Source organism: Citrus sinensis, chromosome 6 (assembly GCF_022201045.2).
Source record: "Citrus sinensis cultivar Valencia sweet orange chromosome 6, DVS_A1.0, whole genome shotgun sequence".
NCBI lineage: Eukaryota > Viridiplantae > Streptophyta > Magnoliopsida > Sapindales > Rutaceae > Citrus > Citrus sinensis.
Window position 1 is genome coordinate 2,453,008 of NC_068561.1, and position 18,938 is coordinate 2,471,945.

The 18,938-nt window shown below is 35.8% G+C and overlaps 1 protein-coding gene and 1 non-coding gene across 2 annotated transcripts; one reads left to right on the forward strand and one right to left on the reverse strand.

Moving 5' to 3' along the window:
* Nucleotides 1-3,399: 3,399 nt before the first annotated feature.
* On the forward strand, nucleotides 3,400-4,317 carry LOC127902988 (uncharacterized). The gene is made up of 2 exons (XM_052443318.1): nucleotides 3,400-3,600; nucleotides 3,907-4,317. The coding sequence occupies exons 1-2, from the start codon at nucleotides 3,400-3,402 to the stop codon at nucleotides 4,315-4,317; spliced, it is 612 nt and encodes a 203-aa protein (XP_052299278.1).
* On the reverse strand, nucleotides 3,783-3,890 carry LOC112498727 (small nucleolar RNA R71). Its single transcript, XR_003066145.1, has one exon. It is a non-coding gene; the product is annotated as a small nucleolar RNA R71 (small nucleolar RNA).
* Nucleotides 4,318-18,938: the final 14,621 nt, after the last annotated feature.

Genomic DNA, 18,938 nt, shown 5'->3' on the forward strand with positions numbered 1-18,938 from the left:
GGTGAATTAACATTGGAGAAATCAAAGGGAAAAGGAGAACAAAATCAGAATTCATGGGAAAGCAAGTCTACACCAGTGAAGATAAACCAGCAGAACTATTGTGGATTCAATTTTCATCGTTCTTTACTTGTTCCTTTGCTTACTCTTTGATTGAACCGATGTATTTCATGGCTGATATTTTGCTGTTTGTTTTTCTTTTTCAAAGTATGAACTAAATTTGATTGTAGTTGAGTGACAAACAATCTAAATGGGTTTTTGACTGTTTTTTTGAGTTGCTGCAAGATTGCTGTAGCATTTTACTCTAACCGTTATTATTATAATCATTATTTTGGTTGACCACCCATTTAATGGTTCAAGTTAAGATAGAGCCGTAAAAGGGCATGTCTTAGTGGAAATTATTAGAGTAATACTTGATCTTAATTTAAGTTTCCTGGACTAAGATTACTTGAGTCCCGAAAGGGCTATATTTGAGTTAAGATTTGTGAAGAACTAGATATAAGAATTCACCTTGTAGGGTAGAGAGAGTGTATGCTCATAATGCCATACCGTAGGTGGGTTAACAACTGGTCATTGTTAGGGTGCTTAAGGGTATGAGAAATCTGATAAGCGACAGCTGAGGATGCAAAATAATTCTGCCCAGTGCTGTAGGAATTGCTGTAGCAACTAGTGTTAATTTAGACAAAACAGTTAGTCCATAAAGAGAGTTTGATCACTTAGGGTCCGTTTGGTACCGTTTTGCAAGCCATGTTTTCGTTTTCATTTTTATAATACACACATAAAACATGTTTGGTGGATTTTTTTCACAAAACAAATTACAAAACACAAAATCCAGATTCATTATTATAACTATACAACTGAAAACAAGTTAAACATGTTCTCCAAATTTTACAAACTAAACCTAAAAATGAATTAAAAAACAACAAAGAAATCGTGACCCCGCAGCCCTCACTTTTCTCTTCACTGCAGCCCTCACTCTCAATCCAGTTCACTACAGCGCCTTCTTTCCCCTCAATTTTCTCAATCCAGTTACAGCAAATCTCTCTCTTGGTCGCTCTTGGTGTGCTAGCCACTGCCACTGCTCTTTCTCCGCCGTAACCACTGCTGCTCCGACTCCGTCCAGCTGCTGCTACTTCGTCTTTGCTCTCTCGGATCTTTGCTCTCTTGAATCTGCACTTGTTCTCTCGGATCTTCGTCTACTGCTACTTCGTTGTCACTTGCCGGTATTTATTTTGTTTATGAGCTGAAATTTTTGAGAGATGATTTGAGTGATTTTTAATTCTGGAAATTTCTGAGGTTGTTCATGTGTAGTGACAAATTGTTTATTTATGAGCTGAAATTTTTCCTCATTTATTTTAGAGATTCTGAAATCTCAATTTGTGTTCAAAAAATAATAATTCTATTTCCAAGTTTGATAATGCAACCTAAATTAAAAAAAAAAATCCTTCACAGATTTATGCGAAAAGGAAGAAAAAGAAATGCAAGAGAAAATAATCAAATTGTAACTGGCAATTTGATTGCACAGTAGAATTGATCACTATGAAATCTTTGTCCATCTTCGGCAACCTGTCGACGTATTGAGACATTGTGATAATCAATTTGGCGCCAGAGGTTCTGAACTGTTTCAAGATTTCAGCTGAGGTGTAGAAGGGATTGGCCGTGGTCGTGACTGCACCGATCATGGAAGCTCCCATGAACGAGAAGATGAATTCGGCGCAGTTCTGGAGGAGGATCATGATCATGTTGCCCTTTTTGATGCCGAGATTCGACAAACCGGCTGCGGTTTTTCGACAGATGAGGTGCGTTTCGGCATAAGAGTAAGTTTTGCCAGTTGAGCCAACGATTAAGCATGGATCGTCAGATAAACGATCCTGGAAACAATATGTGTGGAGAGGGAGATGATTGGAGATGGGTATATCGGGAAGCTTTGATTTGAAAATATGGGTGGCTATCTTTTCATTGGACGGTGCTGGTGGTGCTGGTGAAGAGATATCAAGAGATAGCTCTGGTTTTTTAGTGGCTATTGATATCATCGTGAGTGCCTTTTTTGTTTTGTCGAAATTTTTTTATATGAATAGGGGGAGCTGGCTATGGTTTAGGGAAAATTAAGTTAGAGTGACACACGAAGCAATAGATTGCGCAAAAAAGAAGAACATTTAAGGAGAGTGGGGGAAAGGGTGGTAGGTAGAATAAATGGATGTGAAGAAGTTTGGGGTGATTTTAAATTTGTAATTTGAAGGTGGATGTTAGCAAGAAGAGCATATGCTCATCTTGCCATTCAATTCCCTCTGTACTCCTTTCTTCGTCAAATCACAGCTCTTAACTGCACCTACCACACCCATAACCCATCACTGTTATTTTTGTCTTTTCCATTCCTTAATTATATAGTGTAAAAACAATGACAATGTCAAACTTCTTTTTAATGAATGTTAATTCTTAAATTTTATTATCATATAATTTTTTATATTAAATTTGGTTAAATTATTTTGTTGTATTTCTGTGTATTAGCTAAATAATTATTTTATGACTATAAATATAACGTAAATGATTAGTAAAAACTGTTTTTGAAAAAAGCATTACCAAACGCATATTCTCTATTTTTATCATTTTTAACTGTGTCTACCAAACGCATATTACTGTTTTCAGTTTTAAAATATAGGATACAGAAAATGATTCCAGACGCATATTTAAATTTGAAATACAGTAACTACAAAACACCATTTTCATTTTCATTTTTATTCTCAGAAAATACAGATTCAAAAACAATACCAAACAGACCCTTAGCTACCTCATTCCTATTGAAATCTTTTTGCGCAATTCATTTAATTTGTTTTATTACTGCATTGATTTGTTTTATTTTTCTTTTATTGTCTATTTCGGTAGTAATTCACTTTTAATTAGCATCTTTTTGGAACAAAGGATGTTTGCACTATCGTCATTGCTGTAGCCTTTCTAGTAACATCAATCCCTGTGGAGACGATCTCGAATGTTCATCATTTTATTACTTGTTGTGTCCACTTGCACATTGACATCAATAGCAATTGAGTTAAAAAAATAACCAACAAGTTTTTGGCGCCGTTGTCGGGGATTGATTGTTTATTTTCGAAGTGTAAAGTTAATCTTGACAGTGCCAACTTGATCTAATTCGTTCTATTTATTAACAGATCAACACTTGCATGCGCAAAGATAGATATGTGGAATTTTAGATTAATCTTGAGATTGAAAGGACTGTAAAGAGACTGCGAAGAGAGCAAAGAAATTCAAAAACTATTTCAAAAATGGATAATCTGCAGGATGTGGGAAACTTGGATCCTCATGGGCCACTACAACTTGTCAATGTTCAAGAGGGGCAAAATGAGCATGTTAATTAGAGACAACCAGGCAATAACAATATCATTTATTATGGCAGATGACATAGACAGGGCTATCAAAGATTATGTTGTGTTAACTCCTCAAGTTGTACATCCTGGAATAGTTAGACTTGAAGTGGAAGCCACTAATTTTGAACTTAAACCAGTGATGTTTCAAATACTGCAAATAGTAGGCCAATTTAATGGACTGCCATCTGAAGATCCTCATATCCATCTTAAGTTATTTTTGGAAGTGAGTGATGCTTTTAAAATTGCTGGAGCAACACATGATGCTTTAAGACTAAGGCTTTTTCCTTACTCCTTAAGAGATCGAGCTAGAGCATGGTTGAATTCATTACCCTCTGATTGCATCACTACATGGAATGACTTGGCTGACAAATTCTTAATGAAATATTTTCCACCAACCAAGAATGCAAAATTACGGAATGAGATCACTTCCTTTCACCAACTTGAAGATAAGAGTTTGTATGAGGCTTGAGAGAGATTTAAAAAGTTGCTCAGAAGGTATCCTTATCATGGCATTCCCTGTTGCATACAGCTAGAAACCTTTTACAATGGGTTGAATCCAAGTACGAGATTGATGGTTGGTGCTTCAGCAAATGGAGCTTTGCTATCTAAATCTTACACTGAAGCTTATGAAATTTTGGAAAGAATTGCCAACAATAATTATCAGTGGTCATCAACTAGACATACGGCAATGAGAGGAGCAGCGGGGGTACATAATATAGATGCAATTACAACATTATCAGCACAAGTAACTTCATTCACTGACATGGTGAAAGCCATGACTTCTACTCCTGCAGCAGTAAAGCAAGTTGCTGAACTGTCTTGCGTGTATTGTGGTGAGGAACATGTATTTGACAATTGCCCAGGAAATCCAGCATCAGTAAACTATGTGGGCAATTTCAACCGACAGCCTCAAAACAACCCATACTCAAATACTTACTGAAATGCAAGTTACGCAACCTAAGAGAGGGGGGGTGAATTGAGATTTTAAAACTTATGCAATGCAATTCACACAGCAAATCAATCTAACGCCTTAATGGAATAGAAAACAATAAATTCAAACAAGCATAATAATAAAAGAGTAAGGGAAGAGAAAAACAAACACACGGATTTTTACATGGTTCGGCAATCCCCGCCTACGTCCACGTCTCCAAGCCAATCAAGCTCGATGATTTCACTATCCAAGCCTCCCAAGGCTTCAAGTTCTTACAATTAACTTCCAAGGTGTCAATGAACCTTTACAATCAAGAGATTTTCTCCTTAATCTCTTCACCCCAAGTGTTTCTCACACTTGTACACTCACAATTTGATAAGAAATGAAAATTACAACAAAAACTCTCTTTAAGAGTAGATATGCAAATAATAGCACAATAATAATTCAATCTATGATGATTTGCGATTTGGAAGCTCAATATATGTTATATGATCTTGTTTATGCTTGCATTAGTTCTTAAAATGAAGTTGGAGTTGCGTTTTTATAGTTAAAGCCCGAAAACTAGCCGTTATAGGCAAATTCCCGCAACCAAGCGGTTAGCCGCTTGATTTATCCGGCTTGCCACTTGATTTATCCGGCTAGCCGCTTGTAACAGTGCTATTACCGTTATTTTTAAATTTTGCTATAGTAATACTTTTCACCAAAATTATGCTGTGGCCCAAAATTTTCTATAATTATACTATGGCCTAAAATGTCATAAAACTTTACAAATATGTCCAATTTCAGAATTTTTAAATAATAATTTTCATTCCAAATTTTTTTGAAATTATGATATGGTCTCAAATATATTATTATTTCTCAAAGAGGTCCTTTTTAAAATTTAACATAATACCCATATTTTTTAAAGTTCTCAAAACCTTTCACTTTAGTCCAAAATGTTCATAAATTATTGTATGGCCCAAAACATTTCAAATGTTTGCAAAAATATCCAATTTCGGAATTCAAAATAATACTTATTAAATTCAAAGATTGCAAAACTTTTCATTTAAGTCCAAATTACTAAAATCCACAAAATACTCTATCTTATAAAAATAAAACCTTTTAATTTATGAAAAGAATTATTTAAATTAATCTCTTGAGCTTCTCAAATGCTAAATCATGCATCAATTAAATCATACCGGCTTTATAAGAATTTATCGCAATAATTTATCCGTTGAGCTCTAAACTTTATTCTTGATTTTGTCGTTGTCCGTTGAGTGTCTTCAACTTGATTTCACTTGCATAAATATTATCCTTAAAAAACTAGTGAAAATGTGAAATACAATATTTATTAAATCACTTAAGACACATGTTTGTTATCATTAAAATTACATTGTGTGTAGCCCTTTAGGCTAACACTTACATCCCTGGATGGAAGCAACACCTAAATTTCTCATGAAGCAATCAAAATCAAAATGCTCCAGCATTGAGTGGACAGAACAGAAATACTCAACCACCTGGTTTTCGACAGCAGAATCAAGGACAAAAACACACTAGCCATGATCCACTTACTTCATTGGAAACACTGATTAAGGAATACATTGCAAAGAATGAAGCAATTGTGCAAAGTCAAGTTGTATCTCTAAGAAACCTGAAAAACCAAATTGGACAGCTTGCCACAGCAATGAGTAGCAGATCTCAAGAAAGTTTACCCTGCAATATAAAAGATCCAAGAAGAGAGGGAAAAGATCATGGTAAAGTAATCAACTTAAGATCTGGAAAGAATGTTGATGTCCCTGTTGATGTGACTAAAAAAGGGTTGGAACTTAACTCCTCACAAGAACCACCTCAAGATGAGAGCATGTTACAGCAACCCAGCCATCAAGATACTGGTGCTAGTGGTCAAGCTACAGCAACATTGGAAGGGAATCAACCTATAAATGCTGAAGAAGAAGTTGCAACACCAGTGGTGACAACTTACAATAAATCAAATGATCAGAGATTGGTACCTCTTGCCCAGTAATTTAGGCATCCACCCCCTTTCCCACAGAGATTCCAGAAACAAAAACAAGACAAATAGTTTAGCATATTCCTGGAAGTACTGAAGTAGTTACACATCAATATACCTTTTATGGAAGCATTGGAGCAAATGCCTAATTATATGAAATTTCTAAAAGATATCTTGATAAGAAAAAGAAGGTTGGGAGAATTTAAAACTGTTGCTTTAACACAGGAATGCAGTCACATGCTTCAAAGTAAGATCCCTAAAAAATTGAAGGATCCGGGAAGCTTCACAATACCATGTTCCATTGGAACTAGGTACAATAGCAGAGCACTCTGTGACTTGGGAGCGAGCATTAATCTGATCTCATTATCTGTATTTAAGCAATTGGGAGTAGGAGAGTGCTAGCCAACAACAATCACTCTGCAATTAGCTGACAAATCTCATGCATACCCTGAAGGAAAGATTAAGGATGTATTGGTGAAGGTTGATAAATTCATCTTTCCAGTGGATTTCATTGTACTAGACTTTAAGGCTGATAAAGAGGTATCAATTATACTTGGGAGACCTTTCCTAGCAACCGAGAAAACTCTGACAGATGTGCAGAAAAGAGAGCTCACAATGAGGGTAAATGACCAACAAGTCACCTTCAATGTATTAGAAGCCATGATGGACCCTGATGAGGTAGAAGATTTCAATTTCCTATGTGTTGTGGATCTTGCTGTAGCAGACAAAATAAATAGATGCTGCAGTAACACAGTTAACGAAGCTGTCACATTTGAAAGATTTGAAGAAGAAGATGTTGCAGCAAATCAGATAGATTGGGTGGGAGAAAGGCAATCTAACAAACATAGCAGATTTATTGAACTTCTAAATCTTTCAGACAGGGAAGTAAAAGCAACTTTACCATCTATTGAATCACCTCCTACTCTTGAATTAAAATTGTTACCTTCACATTTGAAATATGCTTATCTTGGTCAGAACAATACACTTCATGTAATCATTTCATTTACTTTGGATGCAGATCAAGAAAGGAGCCTGGTAGATGTGCTTGGGAAATACAGAAAAGCAATATGATGGACTATGGCAGACATTAAAGGGATCAGCCCATCCATATACATGCATAAAATTCTGTTAGAGAACTGCTGTAGCAATTTAGTAGAGCAACAGAGAAGGTTAAATCCCATTATGAAGGAAGTTGTGAAAAAAGAAATCATCAAATGGCTGGATGTTGGGATCATATACCCGATATCAGACAGTTCATGGGTAAGCCCAGTTCAATGTGTTCCAAAGAAGGGAGGAATAACATTGATAGCAAATGAAAAGAATAAACTTATTCCTACAAGAACAATGACTGGATGGAGGGTATGTATGGATTACAGGAAGCTCAATAAAGTCACACGGAAGGATCACTTCCCACTTCCATTTATAGATCAAATGTTGGACAGACTTGCTGGAAAACAATACTATTATTTCCTAGATGGGTATTCAAGCTACAACCAAACTGCTATAGCCCTAGAGGATCAGAAAAAGACTATATTTACCTGTCCTTATGGAACTTTTGCCTTCAGAAGGATGCCCTTTGGTTTATGTAATGCTCCAGCTGAAATACAAGTATGCAACCCAAGAGTGGGGGTGAATTGGGATTCTAAAAAATTATTAGATTCTAAAACAAATTATCATGCAAATCTAATATGAATTTAATGGAGTAACAATTAAATCAATTACAATATAAAAAGATAAGGGAAGAGAGATTCAAACACGAAGATTTTTACGTGGTTCGGCCAACCTCACCTACGTCCACGCCTCCAAGCTTTCCGGGCTTGAGGATTTGACTAAGCAAGCCTCCAAGGCTTCAAATGCTTACACTTGACTTTCAAGGTGTCAATAAACCTTTACAACAAGAGATTATCCCCAATCTCTTAACTCAAGTGTAACCCAACACTTACAATCACTCAAAGTAGAAGATTAAAAATTATTTTTCTCTCACACAATATTTAAGATTACAAATCAATGCCCAATGTGTGAATAGATGAAACAAGAATGTGTTTTAAAACTCTATGAAAATTGTATACTCGAATATAAGCTCAATGGTCGTGTTGTGATAAATCTTGTTTGAATTTGAATGAGCTTATTTATAGTTGGAGCTGAAAACTAGCCGTTATTGACTTTCTGCACATTGTCGGATCGCCGTTAATTAGATGTTGGATTGCCGTTATCTAGATGTCGGATCACCGTTTAGGTCCAGAGGCTAATCTTCAGTTCTGTTCAATATCGGCGAGCCATTTATCAGATTTGTCGGATCGCCGTTTAGGTCCAGAGACTAATCTTCAATTTTGTTTGATATCGGCGAGCTATTTATCAAAATTGTTGGATCGCCGTTTTCCACAGAAACTGCTGCAGTGAACTATTTTGCAAGATAACTGTTTGTCTCCAAATCTTTATAAAAACACTTTATAAAACTTGTCAAAATAGATGAAAATTATTTTGAGCTTTTAAAAGCTTAATCAATCTTAATCAAGTTTGTTATCATCAAAATCAATAAAGAAATATTTATGTTAACAATCTCCCCCTTTTTGATGATGACAGATTTTTCAAGAAAATACTTGTGCAATTTTGCTCCCTCTAAATATGTGCTCCCCCTAAGTGAAAATTTTAAGGAATTTTTAACTTCCCTTAAATGTGTCCATTTAGTTTTAATCTCAAAAATAATTTTAAACAAAACAGATTGATTTGATAATTAATTCCTTAAATATGTGTCAATTTAGTTTTAATCTAAAAAATAATTTTAAACAAAACAGATTGATTTGATAATAATTATCTCCCCCTTCATCATCAAAAAGAAATAAGCGCGAAAAGATTAAAAAGAGAGGTTGAGGGATTACTTATGTTGGAAAAAAAAAATTTTGGCAGCATCTCCCCTTAAAAATGAGCATATCCTCAACAATACAAAGAGTTAAAAGAAACACTTCCATATATATATGCCAGCTTATCAACCAACCTCCATGCCAACAATCAAACAGATCAGCAAGATAAACAAGATATCATCAAAATCAACTCAAACATAAATAAAATCCACATATCCAACAAAAAACATCATAAAAGCATCATAAGCATAAACAAAAGACAAATAGCATCATAATAACTATATGAAATGAGTGATGTCTGTGCAAAAATCAAAGGGGCAGAAAACTAAGACGGGGGCTGTGAAGAAGAGCTGCTTGGGTCATAACCAAAGTAACCGAGAATGCGGTGCTGGCCAGCAAGTAACTCCATTTGTTGATCTGAAATTTGCTGTCGAAAGGTCGCAAAATCAAATTGAAGTTGCTGCTGCTGCTGGGACAGAAAATCCACTTTGTCAAACAATTGCTGAAAGCGATCCGCAGGAACGGTCGATGCTGCAGGAGGGACGGCGGTCTCGGCTGGCTCGTCATCCCGAGAGGAAGCTGCTGCTAATACTGCTACTGGTGCTGCTGCTGATGCTGCTGCTGATGCTACTGCTGCTCTGCGAGGGATACGCGGTCTAGCCCCAAGGCAGAAATCGGGTAACTCATCCTCGGAATAGATATCATTTAACATACGATCATCTTCTGGTGCAAGCAGAGTATCTTCATTCTTAGAGGATGTTGTCTTTTCCTACTTCCCACGCTTCTTAAAAAATCCAATCGCAGAAATAATTTCTCGACCGAACTTTCGGGTCTCGAGATAAACAGGCTCAGTGATAGGGACTCGAAAGTATTTCAGGATCCTAGTAATGATGCTGCCATAAGGAAGGGATCGGTTGGAGACTCTAGGAGTGGACAACATATGACAAAGGATAGTGTAGGATAAGCTCACACACCGTCTACGGATGAGGGTATCTAATAAACCAACATCAAGTCTAGTTACCTCATCAGTGTGACCCTGTCTAGGGGTGACCATGTGTTGGAGAATGATATGAAGTATTCGAACCAGGAAAGGAAGAAGTTGAGACCTAAAGGACAAAGAACAGATGTCATCGGAAAGATCCCGATGCCGACAAAAGTTGCGTACACCATTCACATGACAGAAATCACTAAATTCAAGTTCTTTCCTAGCGGTGTAAATATCTAAGCCTCCATAAGAAATTCCCAGAATACTACATAATTCTGACTCATTAAATGCAATACGAATTCCTCCTACATAAGTATAAAGTTCAACATGACGAGTAGAGGAGAATTCAATATTTGAATAAAAGACACGGACTAGATTTTCATAGATGGGCTCTTCTATACTTAAGGCTTCCTTCCAATGGCTAAGCAATTGAGTAATAGAATGACCACAAAAGGTAATATCCGAAAACTCTGAAATGTTGAGAGAAAAAGAGGGAGTTACCGGTTTGCCCATGAATTTGTCACGAAATCATTGAGCAGAGGTGTCATTGGAAAAATGGAGGCTCTCAAAATCCTGAGGAGGAGACCTGGAGGGACTAGAACGACGCGGAGCAGTGTGCTTGGTTCGAGCACGCCTCTGTGGTCGTTCGACCATTGATGAGATTGGAGAAATTTGAATCGGGAGAAATAAAGTTTGAGTGATGAGAGAGTAATGACAAGTTGAAATGTGATTGAAAATGAAAGAAATTTTGGCTCAATTTTGGCAAGAGAAGAGCGGCTGGTTCTAGGGTTTGAAATTTGAGATTTCTCATATTTGAATCAAAAATGAGTTTTGATCGGTTAAAAAAGGGTCTAAACTAGATGAGAAATGCTTTGAGAGGGTAAATTTGGTGAGAGAGAGCGAAAAAAAATGGTGGATTTGAGAGAGAGACGAAGTGTCAGTCGCGAGTATGAGTGAGAGAGAGAGAGAGCAAGAACGAAATGAAGAAAGAGACGAAGGACTGTTCACTTATCATGTGATAACGGCGAGCTGTTATAAAGATATCGGCGAGCTGTTATAAAGATATCGGCGATCCGATAGAGTCCAGAGGGCTCCTCAAAATTTTTCATCAAGACGGCGAGCCGTTTATAGATATATTGGCTAGCCGACAGAGTCCAGAGAGTTTCCTCAAAATTTTTCATCAGGACAGTGAGCCGATAATGTGTTATCGGCAACCGATAGATTCCAGAATGCTTCTCATTGTTTCTGCCCTAAAACGATTAGCCGTTTATTGAAAAAACGGCAATCCGTTTTCTAAAACGTATGATTTCGCACATTTATTTTAGTATTTGGCCAACAATTAATGCATTTCAAGATCATTTCATTGATCCAAAATGATTTAAGTGCCAATTTAATGCATAATTCATGAACATGTATATATTTCAACAATTTATTCATACATTTTCCAAATATACACACACTCCACGTGTATATCATGATTGAGCATTCCATAGATATTAAAACATCAAATCATCAATCAATTTTCATAGACTCAATAACATGAATAAAGATGTTAATGCGAAAATTTCATCATCCCAAGTTCATGCCGAATTTTTGAAAATTGTTCTTCGCAAAAAGGTTTCGTAAAAATATCGGCAAGTTGTTTTTCCCTAGAAATAAACTCTAAAGCATATCTCCCTTTTGAACATGATCTCTCAAGAAATGATGTCTTATTTCTATATGCTTAGTTCGAGAGTGTTGAATGGGATTCTTTGAAAGATTGATAGCACTAGTATTATTACATTTAATAGGACTTATTTCTAGGTTAATACCATAGTCTCTAAGTGTTTGTTTCATCCAAAGAGCTTGTGCACAACAGCTTCCTGTAGCTATATATTCAGCCTCGGTAGTTGAAAGTGCAACAGAATTTTGTTTCTTACTAAACCATGAAACAAGTGAGTGACCTAGGATATGGTAAGTTCCACTAGTGCTTTTCCTATCAACTTTATAACCAGCAAAATCCACATCCGAATAGCATGTTAAATCTATATGAGTTCCTCTAGGATACCAAAGGCCAATATCTATGGTTCCACTCAAATAACGAAAAATTCTTTTAACAGCAAGCAAATGGGATTCCTTAGGACATGATTGAAATCTTGCACACAAACATACACTAAACATGATATCGAGTCTACTTGCAGTCAAATAAATAAAGATCCGATCATACCTCGATACATTTTGATATCCACTTCTTTGCCTTTTTCATCTTTGTTGAGCTTGGTTGTTGTGCTCATTGGTGTATTTTTGGTCTTTGAGTCAGCAATGCCGAATCTTTTGAGTAGATCTTTTACATACTTGGCTTGATTTATGAAAATTCATTCCTCATTTTGTTTTATTTGCAGCTCAAGGAAGTACTTCAACTCTCCTATCATACTCATTTCAAATTCATTACTCATGCAAGATGAAAATTCTTGACATAATAATTCATTAGTAGAACAAAAAATAATATCATCAACATAAATTTGAACAACAAGTATGTTTTTGTCCTTATGTTTAACAAAGAGCGTAGTATCCGCTTTACCCATGGAAAAATCATTTTCTAACAAGAAATTCTTAAGCCTATCATACCATGCTCTAGGTGCTTGTTTTAATCCATACAAGGCTTTAAACAACTTATAAACATGATTTGAAAGTTTTTCATTTTCAAAACCAAGGGGTTGTTTTACATATACTTCTCCATAATATACCCATTTAAGAAAGCACTTTTCACATCCATTTGAAATAAGATGAAATCTTTATGACATGCAAATGCCAACAACGTTCTAATTGATTCTAGTCTAGCAACGGGTGCAAAAGTTTCATCAAAGTCAATTCCTTCTTCTTGGTTGTAACCTTGAGCCACTAATCTAGCTTTATTTCTTACAACCACATCGGATTCATCCATCTTATTTCTAAATATCCATTTAGTACCTATGATGGATTGATGTTCCGGTTTAGGAACTAATTCCCACACATTGTTTCTTTCAAATTGATTTAACTCCTCTTGCATTGCTATAATCCAAGATTCATCATTTTCCGCATCCGCAAAGGATTTGGGTTCAATTTGAGAAATGAATGCATTATGCTCACAAGTATTCCTAAACGATGATCTAGTTGTAACACCTCGTGAGGGATCTCCTAAAATTACATCTTTAGGGTGAGAAGAAACATACCTCCACTCCTTGGGGAGTGTTTGAGAAGTACCTTCATGTTGCTCTATATTTGTTTGCTCTTCTTGTTCATCCTCTTGATTTCTTTGTGGTGCATTCTCTTGATTATCCTTTGATGGTTCTTCTTATAACTCTCCATCTGCATCATCATAATTTATTCCTTTCTCCGCAGAGGAGGGGTTAGACTCATCAAATGTAACATGCATAGATTCTTCTACAACTAGTGTATTTTTGTTATAAACTCTATAAGCTTTGCTTGAGTTTAAATATCCAAGAAAAATACTAACATTAGATTTTGGATCAAATTTGCCAAGATTGTCTTTTGTGTTCAAAATAAAACATTTGCATCCAAAAACTTTGAAATAACCAATATTGGGTTTTCTATGTTTCCAAAGCTCATATGGGGTTTTGTTAAGGTTAGATCTAATCAACACACGATTTAAAACATAACAAGCGGTGTTGACGGCCTCGGCCCAAAAATACTTAGGCAATGAATTTTCATTCAACATAGTCCTAGCCATTTCTTGAATGGATCTATTCTTTCTCTCAACAACTCCATTTTGTTGTGGAGTTCTAGGTGATGAAAATTGATGCTTAATGCCAAGATTATTGCAAAAATTCTCAAATGCATGATTTTCAAACTCTCCTCCATGATCACTCCTAATGCATGCAATACCATGCCCTTTTTTATTTTGTATTTTCTTACAAAGCACTTTAAAGGCATCAAGAGCATCATCCTTATTGACTAAGAATAATACCCATGTATATATAGAATAATCATCCACTATCACAAATGCATAATATTTGCCATTTAGACTAGCATATCTAGATGGCCCAAATAAATCTATGTGAAGAAGTTGAAGTGGTTTTGAAGTAGAAATATGATTTTTATTTTTGAAAGATGTTTTGATTTGTTTTCCAAATTGACAAGCTTCACAAATCTTATCTTTTTGAAAACTAATTTTTGGAAGACCTTTAACTAAATCATTTTTCAAAATTTTTGAAATCAAATCCATACTTGCATGTCCTAACCTTCTATGCATAACCAACTATCATCATGTAATGCGGAAAAACATTTATCAATAGTAGATGCACATTATATGTCAATGATATAAACATTACCACATCTATTCCCAACAAATAAGATCTTGCCATCACATGAATTCTCAATGACACAACTAAATTTATCAAAAATAACTTTGTAACCTTTGTCACATAATTGACTAATACTAATTAAGTTGTGTTTCAAGTTCTCAACCAAACATACATTCTCAATTAGAGTTGAGGAAACTTTACCAACATTTCCAATTCCAAGAATTTTTCTTTTTGAGTTGTCTCCAAAAGATACGTCTCCACCATTTTCAATTTTGATGAAGCTTGAGAACCATGCATAGTTTCCGGTCATGTGCCTTGAACGACCACTGTCCAAGTACTATTTATTTTTCTTCTTCTTTAAGCCCTACAAAGAAAATCTCAAGTTTTAGGTACCCAAAGCTTTTTGAGTCCTTGAGAGTTAGCAATGGTTCCTTTTGGAACCCAAACACATTTGACACCATAATATGCACTCCTTTTCACGGGACATCTATATTTCATGTGACCGTTTTGATTACAATAATGGCAAACAATCTTATGATCACTTGTGGAGGTAGCTTTAACAAAATAATTCTTATAATATTTTTGCTTCAAGTTAGGCTTATACCCAAGTCCTCCTTTATCAAAAACACATTTTTGTGAGTTATGCATATTATCCAACATCTTTTGCCCATTTGTAAATTTCAAAACAATCTCATTCAACTCATTGCTCTTTTTCTTAAGCATTTCGTTTTCAATTTTCAAATCATCTATGTGTGATTCTAAATGCTCATGTGAGATGCTAGGTTTCTCATTTGATAATGCAATTTCATCATGCAATGTTTTGTTCTTTACTTCTAGCATACAATTTTTGCATTAAAGATTCATTTTCATTTTTAAGCTTTGCCATTTCCTTTTTAAGACATACATTCTTTTTACCAATCTTCATCAGCTCATTATGCAATTCTTTAAAAGCATCATACAATTCATCATAGGTGGGATCACTTACCTCATTGAGATCATCATCCCCTCCTATTGCCATAAGCGCTAGGTTTGATACTTCTTGTGACCCTTCTTCATCACTTGACTCTTCCTCGCTATCATCCCAAGTTGCAACCATGGCTTTCTTCTTGAGTTTGTTGATAAGTGGGCACTCCGATCTTATATGGCCAGGCTTCTTGCATTCATAGCACGTGATTACCTCTTTCTTCTCTCTTTGGTTCTTGAACTTTCTGAAATTTCTTCGCTCTCCAGTTTTCTTGAAGAATTTTTTGAACCTCCTTGCTAGCATGGCCAGCTCTTCATCATCTGGTTCACTCTCCTCATCACTCTCATATTTTGAAGCTTTGAGAGCAATGCTTTTCTTCTTCTCCTCATGCCCTTTTTCTGCTGCCAAATCTTCTTCATATGAAATGAGAGAACCAATTAAATCATCAAGAGGTAAAGTATTTAAATCTTTGGCCTCTTCAATAATGGTTCTTTTAGGTCTCCATTCTTTTGGAAGCGACCTAATGATTTTCTTAACTTTCTCGCTATTTGAGAAGGTCTTTCCCAAAGCTCCTAGGGTGTTCACTATGTCCGTAAATCTAGTATACATAGAATACACATTTTCATTTTGTTCCATTTGGAACAATTCATATTGACGAGTGTATCTACTAATTTTAGACTCTTTAACTTGATTTGTCCCTTCATAGACAACTTCAAGTTTATTCCATATTTCTTGTGCACTTTCACAGCTAGATACTCTATGGAATTCTTTCTTATTAAGAGCACAAAACAAGGCATTCATTGCCTTGGAGTTTAAGGACAATTTTCTCTTTTCTAACTCACTCCATTGACTTGCTGGTTTAGGAATATCATCTCCTACTTCATCTTTAAACATAGGCATGAATGGACCATCACAAATAACTTCCCAAATTTCATAATCTAAAGCTTGCAAATAGATTCTCATTCTAGTTTTCCAATATGCATAGTCATTACCGTCAAAGAGCGGTGGTCTAGTTGTGGATTGCCCTTCTCTAAAGGCTGAGTCATTTAGGGTTGCCATGGATCTTTTACTCTAGATGATTAAGTCCTAATAAGATAACAAGGCTCTGATACCAATTGAAATACAAGTATGCAACCCAAGAGGGGGGGGGGGGTGAATTGGGATTCTAAAAAATTATTAGATTCTAAAACAAATTATCATGCAAATCTAATATGAATTTAATGGAGTAACAATTAAATCAATTACAATATAAAAAGATAAGGGAACAGAGATTCAAACACGAAGATTTTTACGTGGTTCGGCCAACCTCGCCTACGTCCACGCCTCCAAGCTTTCCGGGCTTGAGGATTTGACTAAGCAAGCCTCCAAGGCTTCAAATGCTTACACTTGACTTCCAAGGTATCAATGAACCTTTACAACAAGAGATTATCCTCAATCTCTTACCCTAAGTGTATTCTAACACTTACAATCACTCAAAGTAGAAGATTAAAAATTGTTTTTCTCTCACACAATATTTAAGATTACAAATCAATGCCCAATGTGTGAATAGATGAAACAAGAATGTGTTTTAAAGCTCTATGAAGATTGTATACTCGAATATAAGCTTAATGGTCGTGTTGTGATCAATCTTGTTTGAATTTGAATGAGCTTATTTATAGTTGGAGTTGAAAACTAGCCGTTATTGGCTTTCTGCACACTGTCGGATCGCCGTTAACTAGATGTCGGATCACTGTTTGACTGGTCAATATGACCGTTGGGCTGATTTTCAAATTTTTCGGATCGCCGTTATCTAGGTGTCGGATCACCGTTTAGGTCCAGAGGCTAATCTTCAATTCTATTCAATATCGGTGAACCGTTTATCAAATTTTTCGGATCGCCGTTTAGGTCCAGAGACTAATCTTCAATTCTGTTTGATATCGGCGAGCCGTTTATCAAAATTGTCGGATCGCCGTTTTCCACAGAAACTGCTGCAGTGAACTATTTTGCAAGATAACTGTTTGTCTCCAAATCTTTATAAAAACACTTTATAAAACTTGTCAAAATAGATGAAAATTATTTTGAGCTTTTAAAAGCTTAATCAATCTTAATCAAGTTTGTTATCATCAAAATCAATAAAGAAATATTTATGTTAACACCAGCAACTTTCTAGAGATGTATGATGTCTATTTTTTCAAATATGGTGGAGCAAACATTGGGAGTCTTCATGGATGATTTCTCAGTCTTTGGAGAGACATATACTGATTGTTTACATAACCCTGGAGAAGTTCTTAAAAGATGTTATATGACTAACTTAGTACTTAATTGGGAAAAATGCCACTTCATGGTGCAAGAAGGCATAGTGTTGGGTCATAAGGTGTCCAAGAGTGGCATAGAGGTGGATAAAGCGAAGATAGAAATGATAGATAAACTACCACCTCCCACTTCAATCAAGGGGATTAGAAGTTTTTTGGGTCATGTTGGATTTTACAGAAGATTCATAAAAGACTTTTCCAAAGTAGCTAAACCATTATGCTCATTGCTAGAACATGACAAGCCTTTTCATTTTGATAAAGACTGTCTTCAAGCCTTTAAAGAATTCAAGAAAGCTTTGATCACTACACCAGTGGTTATAGCACCAGATTGGACTCTACCATTTGAGCTGATGTGTGATGCCAGTGACCATTCTGTTGGGGCAGAGGAAGAATAAAGTTTTTCACTCTATATACTATGCCAGCAAAACTCTTACTCAAGCTCAGATTAATTACACCACTACAGAGAAAGAGTTGCTAGTAGTAGTATTGGCTTTTGATAAGTTTAGAGCTTACTTGGTGGGTACTAAAGTGACAGTGTACACAGATCATGCAGCCATTAAGCACCTAATCTCAAAGAAGGATGCTAAACCGAGATTAATAAGATGGATCTTATTGCTTCAGGAGTTTAATTTGGAAATTAAAGATAGAAATGGGACTGAGAATCAAGTAGCAGACCATCTGTCTAGGCTAGAAGCAGACGCAAGTACATTGCCAAAAAAAGACATCACTGAAACTTTTCCTGATGAACAACTGTTCATAATACAGCAGGCATAGATGCTGCAGCAATCAGGATCTCCATGGTATGCATATTTTGCTAACTACTTAGTAAGTGGATTGCTACCACCTGAGTTGAAGTTTCAGTAGAAAAAGAAATTTGTTCATGATGTTAGAAGCTACCAGTGGGATGACCCATATTTGTATAAGTTATGCTTAGATCAAGTAATACGAAGATGTGCTTCAGAGGAGAAATTCCTCATATATTTGAATCTTGCCATGCTGCAGCATATGGAGGACATTTTGGTGGTCACAGAACAACTGCTAAGGTTCTGCAATCAGGTTATTACTGGCCTTCTATTTTTAAAGATGCTTATGAGTTTGCTAAATGTTGTGACAGGTGTCAAAGGACAGGAAACATAACTCAAAGACATGAAATGCCATTGACGAACATTATAGAAGTAGAGATTTTTAATATATGAGGAATATACTTCATGGGTCCTTTTCCACCACCATTATTTGGGAACTTATATATCCTAGTTACC